The sequence below is a fragment of the Gorilla gorilla genome, chromosome 16 (assembly GCF_029281585.2).
Source record: "Gorilla gorilla gorilla isolate KB3781 chromosome 16, NHGRI_mGorGor1-v2.1_pri, whole genome shotgun sequence".
Classification (NCBI taxonomy): Eukaryota; Metazoa; Chordata; class Mammalia; order Primates; family Hominidae; genus Gorilla; species Gorilla gorilla.
The window spans coordinates 61,143,820-61,168,295 of NC_073240.2; the positions used below are offsets into that span (position 1 = coordinate 61,143,820).

The window sequence follows — 24,476 nt, forward strand, 5'->3', positions numbered from 1 at the left end:
ATGCAGAATTATATTTCTGAAACAAGCTACAAGACCAGCAGGAAAACACAAAGTACACCACTGCTCAAGATTCAAATCAAATCGTCAGTGAAGGAACATGCATAAAATGCAAGCCCTGTATTGTGCTCTGCTACTCCGTCAGCCTCATGGGACAGAAAATTTAAAAATGTGAACAGATGCAAGAGAAACCAATGCAGCCACCCTTAACTCACTTGATAGTGGAGAACTTTCTTGGCGTTGCTGACACCAGATTAGAATCTGGTTACTGCCATTGTCCCTGGGTGAAACTGGTATTTGGATTTCCTCAGGGAAAAGAGCTAACCGTTTTTTAAAAAAAAGAAAGAGCTGAAGAGAGGCAGGTGATGAAAGCTGATGCTTACAATTAGAAAGGCACCAGGGACTCCTTTTCCAGTGTTTGATAGCTACGTGGCTCAGGTCCGGCACCTACATAGCTACATAGACAAATATCACTACAAAGAAAATCTGTGCTGGCAGAGTCACAGGGTGGCTGTGACTCAGCACTGGCCTCTTTGTTCCCAGCACTGCTGTAAGATGAGAAGTCAGTCTAAAGTAAACTTGAACACAGAGAGAAAGGCCTCAGCAACTGGGAAGGGTCCGTTCCCTCCCGTTCCCTTCCAGGAGGGTGAGAAGGCCCTGGGCTACATGAGTCACAGAAGAACTCACACTCAGACCTGCTCTTGTTGGTTTAGCTTCTCACTTGCAGCCCTCTGTTAGAGGACAGAGGCTACTTTTCCCACCCAGTCTGCCTCCTGGCGCCCTCAAGAGAATATATTTCTAATTGTTCTGCTCAGCCAAATGAATATACCTGGTGTGCAGGTGAAACCAAAAATATCCATCCTGGCTTGTTCTGCAGTGGCATGGGATGTTAGTCTTTTGGCCACAGAAATCTTAAGCAGTTCTATTTTAAAAGTATAAGAAAAAAATAAGTGCAAAACTTCGTGCAGTTATGCTTCTATACTTGCGCTTCTGAGAAAGGGGGAAAAAAATCACCCACTTTTGCATCCCTTCCGGAGAACACAAATACTGCTAAAATCAAAACTGGCAATAATAATAGGGTAATTCATTACCCTCCCCTTCCAGAGAGAGACCAAAGCTGTACCAGTTTATTGGCACTTACACTAACTCTGGGGTTGTGCTGCTGCTAATTACAATCTATTTTCTGGAGTCTAGATTCATCCTTTTCTAATTTAGCTGACTTTCCTTTCTAGTTATTTGGACCCATATGGTAAACCATTCACAGCTGTGTTGTACACGCCATAGTATATATTTAACCCAAGGCCAATCTAAACCAAGAGACTCCTACAGATTAAGCCTCAGCAACCTCTTGTTAATTAAGCAGTATTACTACTTTTCCATGACTTTACTCAGTTTCTAACCAGACATAAATTAAGGTAAGTCGTTGCATAGTCTACCTCAGGATGGAGCATACATAAAACAATCCTGCATTTATTTGGTTTAGGCAGCACAGACAAAAAATACTCAGATCCCGTCAAACTAGAAACAAAGCAGACTTATTTTGATTTTAGCAGTATTGTGCTTCTCCCCGCTTCTCATAAGCACAATAAACGAGTATGTAGAGTATGATGAGAACACAGACCAAGAAATAGCTGGTTCTTCCTTCTCAGAGAAAGCCTGTTGATGCTGTGCACTGGCCCAGGCTGAGAGGTGAATGGGAACTGTGCGGATGTTTGAGGTGGGGAGGAAGGAGGCTACATGCTCCTCAAAGAACAAAGGCAGAGGCATGCTCTGTAGAGGGCCGTGAACAGAGCCAGAGATGAGGCTAGAAAGATACTCTGTAAAGGCTGAAGCAGGGAGGTCCCTTAGAAGACAGATGCCATAGGCCAGGCGCAGTGGCTCACACTCGTAATCCCAGCACTTTGGGAGGCTGAGGCAGGTGGATCACCAGAGGTCAGGAGCTCAAGACCAGCCTGACCAACATGGAGAAACCCCATCTCTACTAAAAATGCAAAAAAAAATTAGCCGGGCATAGTGGCACATGCCTGTAATCCCAGCTACTCGGGAGGCTGAGGTAGGAGAATCGCTTGAACCCGGGAGGCGGAGGTTGCAGTGAGCTGACATTGTGCATTGCACTCCAGCCTGGGCAACAAGAGCAAAACTCTGTCTCAAAAAAAAAAAAGAAGAAGACGACAGATGCCATAACAGCTCACAGGAGAGGGATGACAAGAGTTAGGGGAAGGGGTGAATAAGAGCTGCCTCCCAAGCACAGGAAAGTGAGCCAGGACAGGTATTTTTGGTTTTGTCTGCACACCTGGAGGTATATTCATTCAGTTGAGCATAGCAATTAGGAATATATTCTCTCGAGGGTGCCAGGAGGCAGACTGGCTGGGAAAAGTAGCCTCTCTCCTCTAACAGAGGGCTGCAAGTGAGGAGCTAAACCAAGAAGAGCAGGTGTGACTGACAGTTCATCTGTGAGAACAGCCTTCGTGACTCCTGCAGCCATGCCCTGGCCATGGCAGGCGGTGCCCCCAAACAGGTCTCTGACCAGCTCTACCCTCCTCGCCATCATCCCACTCCAGGCCTGCTCCTGTGCACCATCCGTGTACTCGACAGCAGCTGATTAAGCCTCCTCCAAAGTGGCCTGCTCCCAGCTCTTCTTCCTGAGAGCACACAGACCACAGGGAAATCAATGGAACATTACATGGAGTGGGTAACGTCCCGGCACACTCACACACACGTGTGTACACACACGGCTACCCCCGTCTAGGAGAGAAAGAGGGCCAGTCATCATCACATGGTCCTTTGGCTTTTGTTTCTATCAATACTTGAGGTTTATACCGTGTCCTTTGATGTCAAGGAAACACCAACTACTTAGTATTGTCTCTTCCCGATGAAGGGTTAGAGGTGGGAGTGGGGCCAAGGTGCGGTGTAAGCTTCTTAATTACACTTAAGGTAAAAGGCATTCTAAAAAAAGAAGGTAAGATCTTAATTAGCTCATTTTTAAGTGGTTTTAGTTATCCAGTATCTAATAATATCAAGGAGAAGGAGGAAGGAACAAAAGCGTTGTTATCCTTTCCAACTAATGACTTCATTTTTGTTTTTAATTAAGTTTACTGCCTTCCACTATGAAAGTAATACAAGTCATCATAGAAAATTTGCAAAATACAGAAATACAGAATATACTGAAAGCCCAAGAAAGGAAAAGGAGCGATTGCCCACAATTCCATAAACAGGCATACCTCAGAGATACTACTGGTTCGGTTCCAGACCATCACAATAAAGCAAATATAGCAATAATGCAAGTCACACAATTTGGTTTCTCAATGCATATAAAAGTGTGATTATATTATATTAAGTGTGTAATAGCACTATGTCTAAAAAACACATATCTAAATTTTAAAAATACTTTTATTTCTAAAAAATGCTGGCACAGAGACAAAGTGAATAGCATTGCCACAAATCTTCAATTTGTAAAAACCGCAATATCTACAAAGTGCAGTAAAGGAAGGACCATGAAGTGAGATACGTCTGTTTCCATTGCTAATGCCTTTTATTTTTTCTTTTTTGATTAAAAGAAATCACAGGCCAGGCCTATGATTTCACACCTGTAATCCCAGCACTTTGGGAGGCCAAGACAGGTGGATCACATGAGGTCAGGAGTTCGAGACGAGCCTGGCCAACATGGTGAAACCCTGTCTCTAGTAAAAATACAAAAATTAGCCAGGTGTGGTGGTGCATGCCTGTGGTCCCAGCTACTCAAGAGGCTGAAACAAGAGAATTGCTTGAACCCAGGAGGGTTCTGCCAGGAGGCAGAGGTTGCAGTGAGTCAAGATCATGCCACTGCACTCCAGCCTGGGCAACAGAGTGAGACTCCGCCTCAAAAAGAAAAAAAAAAAATGGTTGTGGTTGTGATCACATAGCATATACCATCCCATTTCTATTTCTTGATGCAACTGACACATTTAAGGTGAATGGATGTTAAAATGAGTGTTAAGGAAGTTACTATGGTGATGGCTGCACAACTCTGCAAATACACTACTAAACACACTGAAATGTACACTTTATATAGGCAAATCGTATGGCAGATTAACTGTATCTCAATAAAGATGTTGAAAATTATTGACAAACTTTATTTTTCCTATCTACATTCTGCAGACATTCTATGTAATACAGAGAGTTACACATTATCTATGTAATATAGTTTCACTTATTTACTTAATGATTATAAGGAAGTATACCTCAAGACATACTTCCCAACTAAAAGATTTATCTGGTCTTTCACTATCATAACCAATGCTAATATTAGCACTGAGCTCTTATGAATATCATATTCCTTCTTCGCAATAGTTCCTAAAAGGATTTAGGGTTTTAATAATGCCAACAATCTAGAAATTATTTTAAAGGACCAATGGACTTGCAAAACCTAGTTACTCTCTAAAATCACTAAGCATCAAAAATAAATAAGTAGGCTGGGTGCGGTGTCTCATACCTGTAATCCCAGCACTTTGGGAGGCTGAGGTCAGCGGATCACTTGAGGCCAGGAGTTCGAGATCAGCCTGGCCAAGATGGCAAAACCCTGTCTCTACTAAAAATACAAAAATTAGCCAGGCATGGTGGCACATGCCTATAGTCCCAGCTACTTGGGAGGCTGAGGCATGAGAATAGCTTGAACCCAGGAAGCAGAGGTTGCAGTGAGCCGAGATTGTGCCACTGCACTCCAGCCTGGTGACACAGCAAGACTCTGTCTTAAAATATATATATAAATAAGTAAATAAATAAATTGGCCAGGCGCGGCGGCTCACGCCTGTAATCCCAGCACTTTGGGAGGCCAAAGCAGGTGGATCACGAGGTCAGGAGTTCAAGACCAGCCTGCCCAAGATGGTGAAACCCCGTCTCTACTAAAAATACAAAAATTAGCCAGGTGTGGTGGCACACACCTGTAATCCCAGCTACTCGGGAGGCTGAGGCAGAGAACTGCTTGAACCCAGGAGGCAGAGGTTGCAGTGAGCCAAGATCACACCACTGCACTCCAGCCTGGGTGACACAGTGAAACTCCATCTCAAAAAAATAAATGAATAAAAATAAAATAAATAAAAAGTGGACCTAAGTGAAACTCACTGAGCATTAAGTCTGGGGGGAAAAAAAGGAGATGGAGAATCTAAAGCTAGACCACAAATATGAGACTTAACAGAAGTCAGAAAGACCACAGATGAACAATGTTTTTCATATCTGAAAATTCAAGGCAATGAAAAAAATCCACTCCTCACAGGTGGGTGCTACAACATTGTGGTGCCTAAGAACACAGGCCTAGGGGTGGACAGAGGTGTGTTCAAATCCCAGTTTGATCCAAGGCCAAAAGACCTCAGGCATACTAATCCTGACTTGTATCACCCAAGACCTGGGGATGACAGAACACTACATCAGAGGTTACTTTGAAGTTCATCTAAGATGAATGTTCCTGAAGTGCCTGGTGCAATATCTGCCCACAATGAGCATTTTATAAATAGTTGCAATGATGATAATGTCAGCTGCTTTTGATCAAACTGGAATGTCGGAATCTAAATCTTAGCCCTCCCAACGTTTCTGTCTAAAAACTACAGTATTTTTCTACTAACTCCAAAAGGCCTGAAGGTATTTTTATTACCATGAGAGTTTCAGCTGTGACCAGAGTTCATTTGCGCAATCTTTACATTCCAGTGCACTAAGTGCTTTCTCACGCAGGGACAAAAGAAGTCTTTGTCCCATGCTTGTGAAAAGCACCATCTTTGCTAGATGAGTTAACTGCTAAACTTAGGGCTGCTGCAATGACATGCTGGGAAACCACATGAATCTAGGCACATCCAAATAGTGAAATAGGATGGGTTTTAGGAAAGCAAACCACATGGATGTGTATGGGCATGTGTGTGTGCATGTGCTTGTACGTGTGTGTGTTTTAAGGTAACGTATTTTGAGTACCATCTATATGCCAGGCATCGTGCTAAATGCTTCATACTTTACAACAATCCCGTGAGGTGGGAACTTTGATTAGCACCCCTTTATAGGCAAGGAAACTCAGTCTTAGCAAAGTTCCGTGTTTTCCCCGAGTCGGGTGGCTAATGAGTGAGTTGTGGAGCCAGCATTTGAACCTGGGCTCACACACGCTCTCATCCACTATGCTCCACTGACTGGAACTGGCTGTAGTGAAATAAGCCCTGCAGATTTTAGTTTAATTTTCTGATTAGTAACTTTTGGCAAGAATGGTCATTTAAATGCACCAAAAAAAAAAAAAAGAAAAAGAAAAAAGAAAAAAGATTGGGCTGGGTGCGATGGCTCATACCTGTAATCCCAGCACTTTGGGAGGCCAAGGCGGGCGGATCACCAGAGGTGAGGGAGTTCGAGACCAGGCTGACCAACATGGAGAAACCCTGTCTCTACTAAAAACACAAAATTAGCTGGGCATGGTGGTGTGTGCCTGTAATCCCAGCTACTAGGGAGGCTGAGGCAGGAGAATCGCTTGAACCCGGGAGGTGGAGGTTGCAGTGAGCCGAGATGATGCCCTTGCACTCCAGCCTGGGCAACAAGAGTGAAACTCCATCTCAAAAAAAAAAAAAAAAAAAAAAAAGATTTTTTTTTTAAAGGTCTAATTTGGATGCTTCATTATTCTGCCCTCAGCTGTGCAGACAGTCATCTGGGGGGTGGTCCACAGCAACTGCAGAACATAAGGCTTCCCCAAGGCAGATGATGCAAATAAATCCTCACATCTTGTTAGAACCATACAACATTAAGTGGATTTTTCTACTCTACTTCCTGTCTCTGGAAACAAGGCCACCAGATTCTACACGGTTTTAGGAAAGGTGACCATGTAATGTATCCTCCAAAATAAGACAGTTCTGAGAGTGAAAGGTGCACTATTAGTAAATACGCAGGCATAAACCGGGACTTCATCCTAGTTATAGGTTCCCAGGTCACCCTGGTTGAGGTTTCTCAGTCTTTCAACGAACCGTATATGAACTATGTAAGTGTGTCAGTAAGTTAAAACGCTGTACATAGAAGAGAAAAATGTGACATGGCTCTTCACCAGGGCCACAAACCAGCAGCAGCTCTAATTGTGCTGGGTCACGTCTGCATCCCAATCTGGCCTCATGGTGAAAGGAAGTGCTTTATCCAAGGGGGGAAAAGTGGAGAATCACAAAAGTCACCACAAGAACTGCAATATTTTTCAGGGATTCAGGGGATGGGACAACCCCAAGGATTGCTTAATTAATATAAGCCCAGAAAGTCTGAACATCCTATTTTGTAGACCCAGAAAACAATATAATGACCATAAGAAGCTCTTGCTCAACCCTAACCAATTAGCACTTTATTTGCTTTATTTCAAGAGGAAGGCTTTTACGCCTCCTGGTCTTCTCTTACTCATCCTAGAACTTGAGGAAATACACTCATTCTGACAGCTCTTCTAATTCCAGCTCCAGGCCTAAGGAGCAGCAGAACTTACAGGGGTTTAAAAAAAAAAAAAAAAAAAAAAGTCTGAATTTTTCACTCTCTAGATCAATCTAAGAGCAATGTAGTAAGACTTTCCCAGCAAATGTAATTAAATTAAAGGGGACTTGGAACAAAAAATGCCCTTAGGGACCACTATGACCAACTTCTTCCTTGCAGAAGAGGGACTGAAGCCTCAAAGTGAAGAGCTGCACCCAAAAGCATACCCCTAGGACCAGATCCGGCTCCCAGACTGATTCCTTTTAACCATTACTTGGTTAAAATACTATCTCATGTTGTACATCTCTCCAAGGAGAAGAAACGGGGGGTGGGGGAGGAAAGAATGGAAGGGAGGGAGGAAAGGAAAGAAGGGAGGGAAGGGAGGGAGGGAGGGCAGAAGGAAGGAAGAGCAGGAAGAAGGGAGAAAGAGAAAGAGGGAGAGAAGGAAGAAAGGGAGAAGGGAGGGAAGGAGAAAAGGAAAAAGAAAGAAAGGAGGGAGGGAAGGAAGGAAAGGAGGCATGGGTTGAGCTAGGTCTGGATCCACTCCATTAAAGCTCGATAACAATTTCAAATCCCCAATGTATGGCGATTTGAGGGAGAATAAAGAGACAACCAAAAATGTCTCAGTAAGACCCTGACAAGAAGAGGACAAATATATCACCTACCTTTGGTCTTGATGGCTGTTTCAATGTTCAAAGCATCCCGCTCAGCATCAAAGTTAGTATAGGCTTTGACAGACCCATATGCACTTGGGGGTGTAGAGTGCTGAGGTTAAAAGATAAACATACTCAAATGACACACATTTAAAATCCTCTTGTTGAAATAACAATTCCTAATATGTTTTCCTATTGTTTCTTTTAACAATTCAGATCATTCTCATACTAGGTAACTAGGTAGGTATTAACACACCATCACACTTCACGCAAGCAATTTCATTTTTTCTAATAAGAATTCTTCAAAGGCTCAGCTAGTTTAGAATATGCTGTCTCAATTTCAACTTTTCATCTTACTTTCAGTGACAGATCAAAAGCAGACAATGCAAAGCTGGAGACCTGAAGCCAGCATTTACTCAGGACGGCTCTGAAGACCATTAAACTGGGCTGGCAACAGTTCGAAATAAGCTGAAAATGTGGAAATGCCTCAATGACAAGGGTGTTTAGCCAAGTTTCTGCTACAGGTACATGAATTTCTACTGGGCCAGTGTTGCTGAGCTTACAATTCAGATAAATGAGGGAAGCAGCTTCTCCCACCTCTTTACTTTGGTCACCACTGTGGCACCAAGGTGGTCTGGCCAGACGGCCCACATCCTCCTTGTGTTTCCCCCCTCTCTCCTCTGTATCCTTCTCTCTGCCTTTGTTAACACCATCCCTTGTGCCTACCACCCTCCACTCTTCCTAAGATTTCTTATTGCCTTTTAAACCACACCCTCTTCCTTTCCCAATGCTTTTCTTTTCTTTTCTTTCTTTTCTTAGGTAGGGTCTCACTCTGTTGCCCATGCTGGAATGCAATGGTGTGATCATGGCTCAGTGCAGCCTCAACCTCCTGGGCTCAGGTGATCCTCCCACATCAGCCTCCTGAGTATCTGGGATTACAGGCACCTGCCACCACACCGGACTAATTTTTTCATATTTTTTGTAGAGACAGGATTTCGCCGTGTTGCCCAGGCTGCTCTTGAACTCCTGGGCTCTAGTGATCCTCCCATCTTGGCCTCCCAAAGTGCTGGGATTACAGGCGTGAGCCACCACGCCCGGCCTTTCAGTGCTTTTCAAAGCTCATTATCCTTCCTGATCTGACAGATGGGAATCTCCCATTCCAGATTGAGGTAAGGACAATGGCGTGCTTCTACGTCAGTTCTCCTTTCAAGGTATTAACTTCCCTCCTTCTTTGAAATGCTCTTATAATTTTCCCTCTCCCTGCTACCCAGTCCCAAAGCTAAGGGCAGACAAAGAGGATGTACATTGTGGTTGTGGTTGGCTGATGGCTGGTGGAGGCAGCATCACTGCCCATCCTCAACATCAAGGCTCCCATCCTGCAACCCACTCCAACCTCCTCAGCACATAATGCCCATATAATGTGATGACTTGGCCTTGGCGCAGTTTCTGTGAAGAGTGAAAAGGCCAAGATCCCTGAGTTACTTCTCCACCCACAGGCATCACATTATAAACCACCCAGCACCCACGCCATTCCATTTTATTAGCACGGAGACTGTATAGGTGAGCATCTAAGATGCCTTCCTGTATCTAGATGACTCCCAGGAGAGGCCAGAAATCTAAGTTCAGCATTTGACAAATGTTTCCAAATGCACATGTGAGGCCTATCTTGGCCAAATATTAAATCCAGTTCATATTTATAACTTGACATGCAATGCATTATCAAAGTATGTTCCATCTAATTTCACCACTTAAACTTTCCAGTAAGATGAACTTGATGACACGGAGCACACATTCAGGAAAAAGGCAAAGTGCTATTTTGAAATACTCAGTGTGTTTGCTATGGTAGCTATAAAATGTGGATGAAATCTAAGGAAAAACATTTTCCCATTTATTAAGAGTGCCATCAGTTATTTACAAGGCAGGCAGTCCAGGCATTGAGCCATATCACGTATGACTGCATTTACCAGGAGATACGTAGTCTTGTTCCAAAAACAACAGTGAGGGGGAAAAGTTTTGTGTCATTTTATAGTGTCTCTGGAAATGAAATTAAATCGAGAATTGAACCTATTACCTATAAAATCCACTTGTCTGAAATGAAATTAGTGAGACAAAGTTATCTTTTCTTTCCTTAAAATAATGGGGAACATGTGACATTTTCTGTTTCTGCCCCACCTCTCCACACATAGAAATATACTAGAGTAACTTCAGAGGCTACACAAAAAGCCATCTTATAAAACCTGATAGCAAAAACAATCTAAGTCCAGTAGAGAAGCAAATTATTTAGCACCTGAATTTGTCTGACCTCAACATGCAGTTTGTATTGCTGCCAAAAACAGCATGCACAAGTTTCAAGAAGAAAAAGATTTTTAAAAAACTCTATAGGCTTTATACTCCATACAACCTGCGCTTTCACAGGCTCCATCAATTTGAACATTTTGATGGCAAGTACCATGAACAATACAGAGGGTCTTGCACCATGTGACCCAAGTCACTGTCAACCCTCTGTTGAGTGATTCATTGCATTTTAATTTCAATCAAAGCATATTTTGAAAGATCTGTCGGATATGGCTACAAACCAGTATCAGTGCTGAGTTTGCGTAAAAGCCATTTCTGCCAAGATGACCTGGAAGATGTATAGTATCATTAGCTATTTTACATATTCATAATTTATATTCCACTTGATTCTAAAAGTATTTGAAATAATTTTAACTTCACATATAGCTTAAATTTTTTAATTATAAAAAAAGAAACAAATGCAACAGAATTTCTACGTTCACATATTTCCTATGAAAGAAAATTCAGTTTAGTTCTAAATTCCCTAATAGCCACAGCAAAAAAAGAAACGGATGAATTATAATAATTTCATTATATTCTTGGTTTTTTAAAAGAAATATCCTAGCTTTTTAGAGAAAATATTTTCCAGGTGTGAAATTTTTTAAAGTATAGATCCTCGAGCCAGGCATGGTGGCTCCCACCTGTAATCCCAGCACTTTGGGAGGCCAAGGCAGGCAGATCTCGAAGTCAAGAGATCAAAACCATCCTGGCCAACATGGTGAAACCCGGTCTCAACTAAAAATACAAAAATTAGCTGGGTGTGGTGGTGCACACCTGTAGTCCCAGCTACTCGGGAGGCTGAGGCAGGAGAATCGCTTGAACCCAGGAGGTGGAGGTTGCAGTGAGCCAAGATCACGCCACTGCACTCCAGCCTGGCGACAGAGTGAGACTCCATCTCAAAAAATAAATAAATGAATAAATAAAATAAAAGTATAAGTCTTCATCTGGAATAACTTCCTGGACACTGTAAGAAATCCAAAAGATGCAGAATTATTTTTGATATGGCTGTGGCTTATGCCAACCAGTAATAAAATCCCAGGACATGACATTAAAAGTCATGCATCATAACAATTACTACCAATGACATGCTAAGTATGGCAGAATAAAATTCCAGCCATTCCAGTGTCACTAATTCTGTCCAATTTTAATGTGAGGCCAAGAAAAGTTTCCAGTGCCATGATATTTCTTTCAAATTGAACTACTAGGAACAGCTGAAGTATTAAGAAAGAGGAGAACCAAATGATGACTGTCTGAATTGTCCCCAACTTCCTTAGATGTACAAGGATAGAGAGTAATATGGTTATCCAGAGAGATGTCCAACTTGCAAAAATTATATAAAGTGAAAGTGATATACTTACGTCACCCTCCAAGCTGAGCTTGCACAGGATTTCGTGAACAGTAGACATTTTGAAGGAAGCTGGAAAAAAAGTACAACAAAAAGTCTTTATGAAGAGGCTTTCCTTTACTCTGAAGCACAGCGATTCATTATGCTAATTTCTACTCCTTGGACCATTTCATCTGACGGTATTAGAGTAGTTTTTGCAAACAGATGCAATTCCCATCTTACGATCGTAAAAACTAAACCTCAGAGATGGTCTGCCTTGGGTTGGGATGGACTACTAAACTAGCCAGTCTTTCTCTTCCTCTGTGTAAACAGAACCTGGGGAGACTGATTTGTGAATGCAAAAACAAAATGTTCCCCATGGCTAATGCAACCTGTTCAGACAGGATAAAACTGAGTCTTCTACTTCTCATAAAAGGTGATGGGCTTGCCAAACCAGCCACTACTTCTGTATTTCTCACAAGTAATTAAACATATTGAGAAGGACCTGAAAGCTACGATGTGAATCGAAATTAGTAGCATTTTCATGTTGCCCTAATTCTTAATTGGAACCTTTATTATTACCCATAATTACTTTCTTAGTCCAATGATACTTGGAAGATATTAAAGTATTTACGAGAAAGACGATGGACAGATTTTCTGACCTTAACTCATTCCATAAAGGACTGAATCTGTTGTATTTAAGATTTGAAATGGTTGAAATGAAGTCATCTTCCAGTTAATATACTTAATGGGGCAGCAAAACAATAGCCTGATGAATTGGCTTTCCAGCTTTGCAATCACACAGTTCTCGGAATTGATACACCCAATCCCTGCCAATAAGGAGTGCTCAATTGGTGGTAAATTTATCTCAACAGAGACAAGACAGGTCATCAACATAATCACCCCAAGAATAAAGAAAATAGAGTAGAGCTGCGTCCTGAAATAGACAGGAATGACATTTAAATTGCAGCAACTCCTGCTTTGGTCTCTTTTTGCTTAATATTCTTTGATCAAGGAAACTGCACACATGCAAATTCAGCTTTCTATTCTCTTCACTTTGTTTAGTCTAAATATTTTCATAAAACTGGTTTGGCGAGAGTATGTGACATAGATATTTGCTAACTTATAGGAACATTTTGGACTAAGCAGATCCCAGGCCTGGTGTGGGAAGAAAGTGGGGAAACGTAAGAGGAGAGGATTCGCCTTTAGTTGTGGTGAAGGATATATTTTTGCAAGATTCTCATCCTGGGCTCTCCCCCAGACCACTACTCTCTTCTTGATGCTCACAGAAGCTTTTTATGCACAGCGAAAAGTCAGTCAAAGACCTTCCACTTCCCCCACACTCACAACTCTCAGACAGCCTCCCCACCCCAATTTGTCCCACCGTTGGGGTATAATTCTGGTTTGTAAAAAGTATTGCTCTAGAAATAAACTGTGGTACATTCAGACATGGAATATTATTCAGCACTGAAAAGAAATGAGCCATCAAGCCATGAAAAGACACAGAGGAACCTAAATTGCACATTGCTGAGTGAAAGAAGCCAACTGAAAAGGTAACATAGTGTATAGTTCCAACTTCATACCATTCTGGAAAAGGCAAAATTATGGGGACAGCAAAAAGATCAGGGATTCAGGGGAGGGGATTATTAAGGCAGTGAAATGATTCTATATGATATTGTAATGGTGGATGCATCCATGTACAACACTAACAGTGAATGCTAATGTAAACGATGGACTTTGAGTGATAATGATGTGTCAATGTAGGTTCATCAGTTCTAACAAATGTACCACCCCGATACAGGATGTTGACAGTGGAAGCTATGTGTATGTGGGAACAGGGGAACATGGGCATTCTTTGTATTTTCCATTCAACTTTGCCATGAACCTAAAACTTTCCTAAAAATGAAGACAATCGGCCGGCCGGGTGCGGTGGCTCACACCTGTAATCCCAGCACTTTGGGAGGCCGAGGCAGGCGGATCACGAGGTCAGGAGATAGAGACCAGCCTGGCCAACATGGTGAAACCCCATCTCTACTAAAAATACAAAACTTAGCCGGGCGTGGGGGCGGGCGCCTGTAATCCCAACTACTCCGGAGGCTGAGACATGAGAATAGCTTGAAACCAGAAGGCAGAGGTAGCAGTGAGCTGAGATCACACCACTGCACTCCAGCCTGGGCAACAAGAGCAAAACTCCGTCTCAAAAAAAAAAAAAAAGACAATTTAAAATAGTCTTGCTCTGTAGCAGAACCATCCAATACAGTAGCCACCAGCCTCATGTGGCTACAAAGCATCTGAAATGTGGTCAGTTCAAACTGAGATGTGTTATAAGTGTAAAGGACATACTGAATTTTGAAGACATAGTATGAAAAAAATATATAAAATCTCTCATTTATAATTTCTTTCTTGGTAAAGGCAGGGGCTTGCTATGTTGCCCAGGCTGGTCTCGAACTCCTAGCCTCAAGTGATCCAAGCACTGAGATTACGGGCATAAACCACTGTGTCCAGCCCAATAACTTATATATTGATCATATATTACAATTACAACTATGATATGTTGAATATATCTTATTTCCATTTAATTTCCTTTTTCCTTTTTCCATTTTTTTTCCTTTTTTTTTTTAATGTTTCAGTAGAGACAAGGTCCCACTGTGTTGCCCAGACTGGTCTTGAATTCCTGGGCTCAAGCAATCCCTCCGCCTTAGCCTACCAAAGCACTGAGATTACAGGGGTGAGCCACCACACCTAGCCCTTTTTTTTTTTTTGTCTGAGACAGGGTTTCTCTCTCTGTTACCCAGGCTGGAGTGCAGTGGTGCAATCATAGCTCACTGCAGCCTTGATCTCCAGGACTCAAGAGATCCTCCTGCCTCAGCCTCCCAAGTAGCTGGGACTACAGGCGTGTGCCACTACACCTGGCTTTTTTTCAGTAGAGATAATGTCGCGTTATGTTGCCCAGGCTGACAGTCTTCTTGACAGAGCAAGAAATCTCCAACTTCAACATGGACCAAGAAACATTCTAGAGGGTCTCATCAGTATCCCTCAGCCCGAGAATTACCGAAGCAGAGATGAAACTCCTAGGACGGACATCAAACCACCCAAGCCCTGGCCTCAACTATCACCCCTGGACTCAGGCAGAACTGGACCAGGTCTGCAGCAGGGGATAAACTGTTGTCATCTGCTGTGCAGAATTCTAGTCTCTACCATAAACAGGCAAGAAATAAAAAATGCCAAACATAAAACAAAAGCAATACCAGGGAACTAGCAAGTCAGAGTTGCAAACAGAGTTGTTTCCACTTAGAGAGTATAGATTAAATTCCACTTGTTTATGAAATCAGGTACCTCACATCGGTTCCGATGTTTAGAAAATCTCAACTAGAGGCACGGTAACTTTTCATTGTGTTGTTCTTTCAAGTTGTCTTTCCAGCTCTGAGCTTTGTACACTGCTGCCTACCCGTGTCCCACATGGGACTCCCCAGTACTGTGCAGATCAAAGACAATCTGATAGGCTTCTTTACACTCTCCATTCATGTTAATTCTTCTCCCACAGCCACAACACCTTGAGGAGACTGTTAAAAGCCCCACAAATCTTCCTTTCGGTTTCACCATTCATAACTGTGCTGCTCTTTCATCAAATCAGTCCTGCATGCCACCACCAACTAAATTTCTCCATTTAATCTTGTCAAAATCATTTGACATCATTTAAAATCAGTCCTCCAGCAGAGCCCAGCCTTTCAAGATGAGCATCAGAATCCTGTAAACAGTAAACAGTTCCCTCTGTTTACTCCCCAGCTAAAGTAGACTAGGGCCAAAGTGTGACTTGCCTCTCCGCACTCACCACTACTTCAGTATCTGCTCCAACAGGGTCACCACGACCCCTACTCTACAGAACTCTATCTTGCCTTTCACTGCCAGGGCACTTTTTGATACCACTTCATTCATCCATTCGGCAGAATGTTTTAAGTGCCCTACACGTGCCAAGTATTCAAATGGTGAATGTATAGGTACACTTCAAAGCAGTAGAGAGTATATGGTTGACCTCATCTTCCCTACATAGTCCCAGTCCCCCTACAGATTTCAGATTATCTTTACATAATGCAGGTGCTAAATCAACTTGAAAACAATGAGTAGCTATTTTGCATAACATTTATATTATTTATAACCATTTTGCAGAAAAAAAAACCAAAACACAAACATCACAATAACCACAAAGTCACACTTACCACAAAGCAGTATCTACGAAATTTGACATTATCCCATGCAGGTGCCTTTTGTATCCATATAAATATTTCCTACTTCATGCGAGTTTAATGGCAAACATTTTCACCCTAGAAATAAAATATGGCCTCTTTCCTCCCATGCCGATAGCATTCCGGAAAACATGGTGAACATTCCTAAAACCCACTGGGCTTTCTGTAAGAAGTGTGGCAAGCACCAACCCCACAAAATGGCACAATACCAGGACTCCCTGTATGCCCAGGGAAAGCGGCGTTATGACAAGAAGCAGAGTGACTATGGTGGGTAGACTAAGGCAATTTTCTGGAAAATGGGTAAAATTACAAAGGAGGTTGTGCTGAGGCTTGAGTGTGCTGATCCCATCTGCAGATCTAAGAAAATGCTGGCTGTTAAGACATGCAAACATTTTCAACTGGGAGGAGATAACAAAAGAAAGGGCCAAGTGATCCAGTTCTAAGCATCATCTTTTGTTTTATTATGAGGACGATAAAATCTTGAGGTTATGTCCAAAAAACAAAACAAAATAAAAAGAAATAAAATACAGTGCTTGCTTCTTCACTCCATCAAATCCCCTAGCAATGCAAAGTCATTCTGCATACGATCTATTATTCGCTGGAAGGAACAGTTGGCTTTGCGATTCACTGTTTGTTAAAACATTAGTTTAATATAGCATATTTGACTAATGAGAATGTGTCAGTGTGCTGCTATCCTTGAAAGCAGGAAAAGGAAGTCTTGGCAGTGCTACTGTATGTTACAAACACTGGTAATACGCAAGGAATTAATCAACGAACCCATACCAAGCATACGCTGAGCCTGCACTATATTAAAGGATACAAAAGACACTTATAAAACTGTGAAATGCAGACTTCCACCCTGCAGGACCTTTGAGCTCTCTTCCCTTCGTGCCTCTGTGACACACTGAGAGTCTAGTCCAGGGTCACCCAGTGAATTAAGTAGCTGAGGCAGGGCCAAAACCCAGATCCCCAGACTCCTGGGCCAATGCCCTTTCAACCTCACCACAATGGTTCTTTATTCCAAGTGATTAAGACACAGAGAAAAAGATCATAGTCATCAGAGCGGGATTAGTTAAGGGCTTAACAGGGAGGTGCTGTCTGCCTAGGCTGAGAAGGGTGAATCACCACGGGAGGTTCCAGCCAAGAAGCAAGGGGCAAGGCCTGGGGAGAGGGGAAGAGGAATAATGCCCCAGGGTGGCAGAAGAACAAGACTACAGGCTGGAAAATGAGCCACGTCCAGTGGGGTGCCCTGTGGGGAACCTAAAATATAAGTCTCTGAATGGTGCAAAGTTAAGCTTGCCTATGGAAATACTGGGGAACCTATGAATCAAAATGATTGGGACTCAGCACTCATATTTATCTATTCACTAAAACATTTGCTCTGGAGGCAGAATTTTCTTACTGAAAACAACTACTCTGACTTTAGTGTACTTACTGTTTTGAATGAAAATAAAAAATAAAGCCTACATGCTGTATGAGACAATTTCACCTCTACTCACTCCTCATCACCGTATAAAACTCATAAATCCATTAAAAACAGAACCACTACTCCTTTTCTGGCAGACTTCTCTAAAGAACATGAAAATGGCAGTTTGCACCACTCTTTCCAACACTTCATCCTCACCCAGCTTGCCGACTGGTTTCAACTCGCCAACAAGAAAAAAAAAAAAAATCAGCAAATTCAATCTGTTGATGAGTACATCTACATACACATCAGTGCCGTGCCTTCCATTCCCAGGGAGGGCAGGGTCACTAGACAACATCACTAAAATGACCCTTTATCAGAAAATGTTTTTCTGTTTAAGGAAATCAACTAGAGGTACAGGGAGACTCACTGATAAAAGCCATACCCACCTCAAACTGGTTTAAAATCATTCACCACTTGGGTGGGAAAACAGGTCACTTGGCCCCACCCTAATGAAAAGAACAGTTTCTTCTGCCTTGAAAAGGCTGACAAATGAGACTGTGAATGCCTGGCTAAAAAAGCTCACAGTGCAAGGCTGATCATTAATGAAATCAGTGCAGTTATTGAGAAACAAGTCATTTACATTTAACATAAGGACTATATTATTTAGGTTGGTGCAAAAATAACTGCCATTACTTTTAATGGCAAAAACTACAATTAACTTTTGTACCAACCTAATAATTTAAGGGTTTGTCCTTATTAAAAAAAAAAACTCTATAGATTTTATTGTATTCTATTGCTTCACTACGAAAGTGCAGTTACAAACAAAAAAAGGACAAGTGAAGCAGTTTTAACTTCACTCCCAAAAAGAAGAGTAAAAGTTTACAAAAAGGTTAAAACAAACAAACAAAAGAAAACTTAAAAGTCAACACTTCAAATAGTAAAAACACATTCTACTGAACTGAATTAAGAACCAGTTCCAAAAAGCCCAAATGTTAATCTGAACAAACAAAAACATACTGCAACAGGGCTAGTCTGCACAGGCAAATCTGAGTCTAATCCAGAAGTTTTGTGGACACACCCACTTCACAGTTTAAACGTGGAGTGTTGATGCGTTACCACAAAACAGATTCTTAGCAACCATGGTGAATCAATCAGGGACTGATGATTCAAATGAAGATTTTAAAGCAAAAATGGGTAGAGGTGGGAGCGTGGAGAGTTGGGTTTCTCCATCAAAGCTCTTACTGTACACAGTCCTGGACACACAGTCTACAGGCCACACTGGAATTTTAAACTAAAAAAAAAAAAAAAAAAGCATGTACTGGGTGAGGAGAGGGGTTCCCACTGTACTCCATCCTCCACCTACCTACTGCATCTTATTTAACAGAACCTTTTTGAAAGCAGATATTCTTCTCCTTGGTTTTATGGTCTTGATTAATGACTGAGTCACAGGGCCAACTCATTCCCCAGAATTCCTGGAATTCGGCCCAGTGACCTTGATCAAACTGAGCAGGAGGGACACACAGCACTTGCTCCAGCTTGTCTCTTCCGTGGCCTGATCTGAATCAATATTTGTTTGCTCCCTACTGACTTGTTGCAGCTTCATGCTCTCACAGCCTCTCTCTGCTGGTATCCTGATCGGGGGTTGGAGTGGGTGGAAAGAGACCGGCAGGAAGAATGATGTCACTTGGCATGAAGCACTTTCAGGGTTGGGAAATCCAGGCCTTCAAGTCTACAACTCAATTTCAGTGTTTTATGGCCCACATATTGTATTTTCAACAGGGCCTGGCCGCCTACAGAAAAAAGTCTAATGTCAGCATTCAAGACCTTCCACACTGTGGACTTACCTACCTTTCCTTAAATATCTTCTATACACACACACATGCATACACGCATCCTGCACAGAAGAGTTAACTGGACTGTTAACTCTTCTCCAAACATGCTCAGCACTTTCTAAGTTCCCTCCACCAGGAACCTCAATCTTAATTAGCTGACATCTGAATGAGTCTTTAGGATACAGGAAATCATAAATGCCGCCTTTCTCACACACCCCTCCTTGCCCTGTGCTTCTGCAGCTTTTTGTGTGTCTGTGCAACATTAAAGTTACATGTGTAAAGTCTGTCTTCCGTATTATCTGCCCACAGGGTTTCCAACTTAACTCCCTCCTGTTTCCTCATAGGTCTGAGCACAGTGCCTGGCACACGATAGGCATTCAATTTCATCTTGGGATGGTTTACACACACTGGGTCTTTCTATATTAGAAAGTCTTTTTTTCTTCTTTTCCAACACACTCTCCTTCCTCAATTTTCTCTCTCCCTCAGACTGGACATTTCAAATGCAGTTCCAGTTCCGTGCATTCAGAGCTGGAGGCTTAAATCACCAACTTCTGCAAATCTTAGCAAAGCCCAGCAGGTCGCTTCAGGGCAGCCTCTTAACATATAGCCATGCCCCCCACCTCTGTACTGTCAGGGATACTTGGGTCCTAGCTCTGTCCATAGGGCCACATGGGAACGTAACCTACAACTCCTAGCAAGAAGGCAGCAAAGAGGCAGGATGTATGAGTGGCCTTAGGACTCTGATTTCCTCTGAGCTGTGAGTGTATAGCCTGGGTGTGGCAGGGAGACAACGGACATGGACAAAGGGCTCCATAACACAGTCACTCCCTAGAATAAGAAATTTCTACACCACACCTGGGGTAAAACTCAGGCCACTTGGGTGCTACCGACTTGTCCTCTAACAAGGTTGAGCTCAGCTGGATTAAAAGCTTCAGGGTGGGCCAGGCATAGTGGCTCATGCCTGTAATCCCAGCAGTTTGGGAAGCCGAGACAGGCGGATCACTTGAGCTCAACAGTTCCAGACCAGCCTGGCCAACATGATGAAACCCTGTCTCTACTAAAAATACAAAGATTAGCCCGGCATGGTGGTAGGCACCTGTAATCCCAGCTACTCGGGAGGGTGAGGCTGGAGAATCACTTGAACCTGGGAGGCGGAGGCTACAGTGAGGAGAGATCGTGCGACTACACTCCAGGCTGGGTGACAGAGCCAGGCTCCATCTCAAAAGAAAAAAAAAGAAAAAAAAAAACAGCTTCAGGGTGTACCCTAGAAGGGAGATTTGGAAGTAATCTGGTAGAACCACCCAGAAGGACAAATATGGGCATCTCCTGACCCCTACTGCTGACCTGTCCCTCGAGAAAGTAGATGAGGACTGCCTCTGGCAACAGCAGAAGAAAAAAGATACCAGGCAGTGAATGGGTGGAAAGAATTTTTCTGAAGGACTGGAATTTCCTCTGGTGTGGCCTACAACTAGAATAGGGTGTGGCACCAGGGAAAGTGAAGAGGATTCTCATGTGAAAAAAAGAGGAACATTCCATTTCTATTTAATTCTCACAATTGAATCTGGAAGGCAGCTTAAGACACCATAATTTTAAGCAAAACTTCCCCAAGGTAGGTAAAATATGAAGTTCAGGTCTGTGGAACAGCTGGATTAAAGGGGAAATGAACTCCCACCAAGTTTAGAAACTAGTATTAATTTGGGAAAACATAAAGTTTAAAATCCAACAATTCACTTACTTTGTCTCTTTTCTTTCTCTCTCCGCCAGATTTAAGGTCTAAAGAGCAGGGATTTTCTTTTTGGCGGGGGTCTGTTTTGTTCACTGCTGTATCCCTAGTGCCCACAACTATGAGTGGAACACAGTAGGTAATTAATATTTTGTGGAATAAATGGTTGTTTAAAGCAGCCCACTAGAGCCTGAGACTCCTTTTGTGACAATCCCGCTCTCCTTTAATGAAAAATGTCTCCGCAGGCTCCAGGCTCTGCACAAGCAAAGGGTGAGAACGAAGGCTCCAGACAATGCATTAGTGCCAGATTCTAGGCCCAATGGTGTAGGAAGAGCCTACAGCCCTCAAAATCAATAGCAATTATAGAAGCACATCTACTTTGCCAGGAAAACTACTTAAATCAGAAATTAGGAAACTAACGGCCATGACTGCGAGCCTAATGTCAATCAATACCATAGTTTAATAGCTCAAAGACACAAGATGCTAAATATTGAGACTCCAGTGCAAGACTGAGCTCCTAATCAAAGTCAGTGAGTCAGCAATATTTCCTGGGCATTTACCACAGGCAGTCTAGTTGGCACTGCGGGAAATCACAAAATCTAAAAGGTCTCCAAATCACAAACCTCCAATTGTAAAAATGCACATAGATGTCACATCCTTCCACTGCAGATGCAAGGGACACTTTTGGAGAAACCCTTGACCTTTAGATAATCGACAGACTTGGAAGAAGGGAAGAAATTACTAAGCAGGACTGTGTTAACACTCCTGGCCCTTGCCCATCAAGGGCACCTCTGCTGCCCCAGTCTTACCAAAAATCTGCCTTAATATTGCCTGAATATTACTGCTTTACGTTCTATAAATTATAGATCTGTTTAGGTGAACGAGGGTTTTTTATTATTATTATTTTATGTATTTATTTTTTGAGACTGGGTCTTGCTGTGTTGCTCACATTGGCCTTGGACTCAAGAGATCCACTAGCTTGAGCAGCTGGGACTACAGGCCCACGACCACGCCCAGCATCGTTGTTTTTTAAATAACAGGACTCCTCTGGGTTGCTGAGGCTCTTAGGACCACCAACCATTCCTAACTTAATGAATATCGATTCAATCTGCTAGTCTCTAGCTGGATGCAGGTCAGCCGAAATGGGAAGGAGGAAGGAATGCAGCGTAACTGGACCAGCCTGGATGGGAAGAGCCAGAAGAGCGTCTCTAAGGAGGTGGAAGGTGGAAAAAAGAAAGTGGAACAGGGGCAAAGACATAATTTTCCAATTAAAATAATTTACTCAGTGTCAACCTTAAAGCTAAAAAAAGTTCCAGAAAAATATTTCAGTGATTTAGTCTTCCTATACACACATTGCCCCTCACTACCCTCCACCTCCCCACCACCAATCCCTTAATTAGGCAGTGCATGTTAAATAGGTCTTTCAGGGCTAGCCTGGGAACGTCAGCACCTTCTGCAACACTGTTTCAGTGGGAAAGTGCATTCTGCATTCCAAGTCACCAAGTTCCAGACAGGCACAGTAGCACACACGTGTGAACAGAATCCATCAGTACAGTCTGGGGCCCAGGCCTCTGCACACCAACAACTTAAGGTTCTTGGTAATGGCCCAGCGTGCACCCATGAGGCCACTGCTCTTTTACACACGCACTCAGAACACCCACAGCTTTAAAACGGCAATCTTACTACAAAAATGACACTTCGCATTTGCACAGCACTTTGTTTTTTGTGTACTTTACACATTTATTACCTAATGACCGGGGTTTTTGAAATCTCCAATAACTCTGGGTGGTGGTAAGAATAGGCATCCTTAAGCCACCTTCCCAGATAAGGAAACTTATCTGTGTTCCCCTCCTTCTTAACAGCCGGCTGATGGAACCCAAGCCCTCCACACCAGCACTGGGGCCAGCTGCACAGAGCGGCCAGAAGGGAGAGGCCCCGGGGCCACGCCCTTCTCTCTACTCGCAGTTCCTGACTCATTGTCACATCATGGCGAGTAACAGGACAACCCTCCCCACAGAATCATGGGGGACACTACCTTCCTGATGCCAATGTGTTCAACCAAGCGGGAAACTCTCCGGGTAGAGTGAAATCCGAAGTTGCTATGCTACAAGATAGCCTAGAGCAAGGGGAATAACTGACGTTTTAATGTCTTCTTTTATGGGGGGCTGAGGGGTGCCTACTCACACGCCCCCCTCTCATCTTCCCCCGCTACTTCCCTCCTGCTGGTCGGTTCAACTCCACAAGCGCGCGTTTGTTTCGAGTACAGTAACTTAGAGCAGATGGGGGGCACTTCCTAGAGGGCGGTGGAAAGCCCACTTGCTACTGCGGCGCCGGGGACCTGCGGCTCCCTGGGCGGCCACGCCCTGCCTCGGCGGCGCCTGGCGCGTCTGGAATGCGGGGCCTCCCTCCGCCCCCCTCCCCACGCCGCCTCGCCCCGCTCCCGCGAGGGCTTCTTGGGGAAGCCCGACCCCCCACCACCTCTGCCCTGCACCCTCCCGGCCCGAGCGCCGATGGCCCCTCACCCCTGCCCGAAACACCTTGTCCCTGAGCCCCCTCCCCAAAGACTCTCCAGTGCCGGCCGGCCCTTCAGCCCCCTGCCCCCGACGGCCGCCGGGGCCTCCCTGCCAGGCCGTACCCTTCTTCCCAGCGTCTCCGCACCCCGCTAGCTGGCGGCCCATCGCGGGCGGGCAGGGCGCGCCCCGCTTACCTGGGCCGTGCGCCGAGAGCTGAGAGCGTCCCCAAATGCTGAGCAGAGCCGGCTGGCCTGGGTGGGGCTTTTATACCCGCCACATCCTCCCTAGGCGAGGCGAGGCCCGCCCCGCCCCGCCCCGCCTCCCCCTTACACGGCCCGCTCCCACCCCAAGTCAGGGGTGACTCACCCCGGCCAGCCGGCCCGCAGGGACCGCGCCCTGGAACGCTCCCGAGCCGCGCCACGCGGGAGCGGCCCCAGCGCCCCTGGCCCTGCCCTCCGAGAAAGCCCGGCCGAGGCTGCCCCGAGGCCCACAGGGACCCCGTTTCTTCCTCCTTTCCTCATTTTACTTCTTAAGTGCCACGTCGAGCTCTCAGCCTCGGCTTGGGTTAATAAATTAACAAGACTTTAGTAGTAGACTCTGGGCTTGATTAAGTGGCTTTTTTTTTTTTTTTTTTTTTGGCGTTAATGCAATAGAGGAAAGAATTGTTCCAAGAAACATAAATCTGGACTCCCCTGAGCTGGGGCTGTTGGCATCCAGCGCCCCATTACCGTCTGCAAACATGTCAGCTTAACCTCTGGCCGCCAGTTCCCGGGGGGCGCGCGGCGAGGGAGGGAGATTTGCCCTGTGCTGCAAAGCCTGGCCCGCCCCGGCCTCCGAGCGCCAGGAAGCCCCGAGCCTGGGCTGGGAGGCCAAAGCCGGGAGCCAGGATCCCACCTCAGTCCCGCCCAGGGAGGCGCCCCTGTCCCTAGCACGGCTGTGCTCCGCTTCTCTCCGCGCCTGGGGCATCTCTGCGCGGCCACGTGGCAGGCAGTCCTGAGCGGGGTGGGG

The 24,476-nt window shown here is 44.2% G+C and overlaps 1 protein-coding gene and 1 pseudogene across 5 annotated transcripts in view; one reads left to right on the forward strand and one right to left on the reverse strand.

Annotated features, from left to right (window-relative positions):
* The window catches only part of ANXA2 (annexin A2), a 47,911-nt gene extending 24,129 nt beyond the window's left edge, over window positions 1-23,782 (reverse strand). For 2 of the 5 annotated variants that reach the window (XM_004056283.5, XM_063698566.1), the window contains exons 1-3: window positions 23,663-23,782; window positions 11,783-11,841; window positions 8,103-8,202 (exon numbers count right to left, since the gene is read on the reverse strand). In XM_004056283.5, coding sequence (XP_004056331.1) covers window positions 8,103-8,202; window positions 11,783-11,830 — 148 coding nt within the window. In that variant the 5' untranslated portion in view covers window positions 11,831-11,841; window positions 23,663-23,782. Of the gene's footprint in view, window positions 1-8,102; window positions 8,203-11,782; window positions 11,842-15,965; window positions 16,066-23,590 lie in introns of those variants that run through there. The other 3 variants (XM_063698568.1, XM_063698565.1, XM_063698567.1) reach the window with 3 other exon arrangements.
* LOC101124068 (large ribosomal subunit protein eL42-like) lies at window positions 16,124-16,435 on the forward strand (annotated as a pseudogene).
* Window positions 23,783-24,476: the final 694 nt, after the last annotated feature.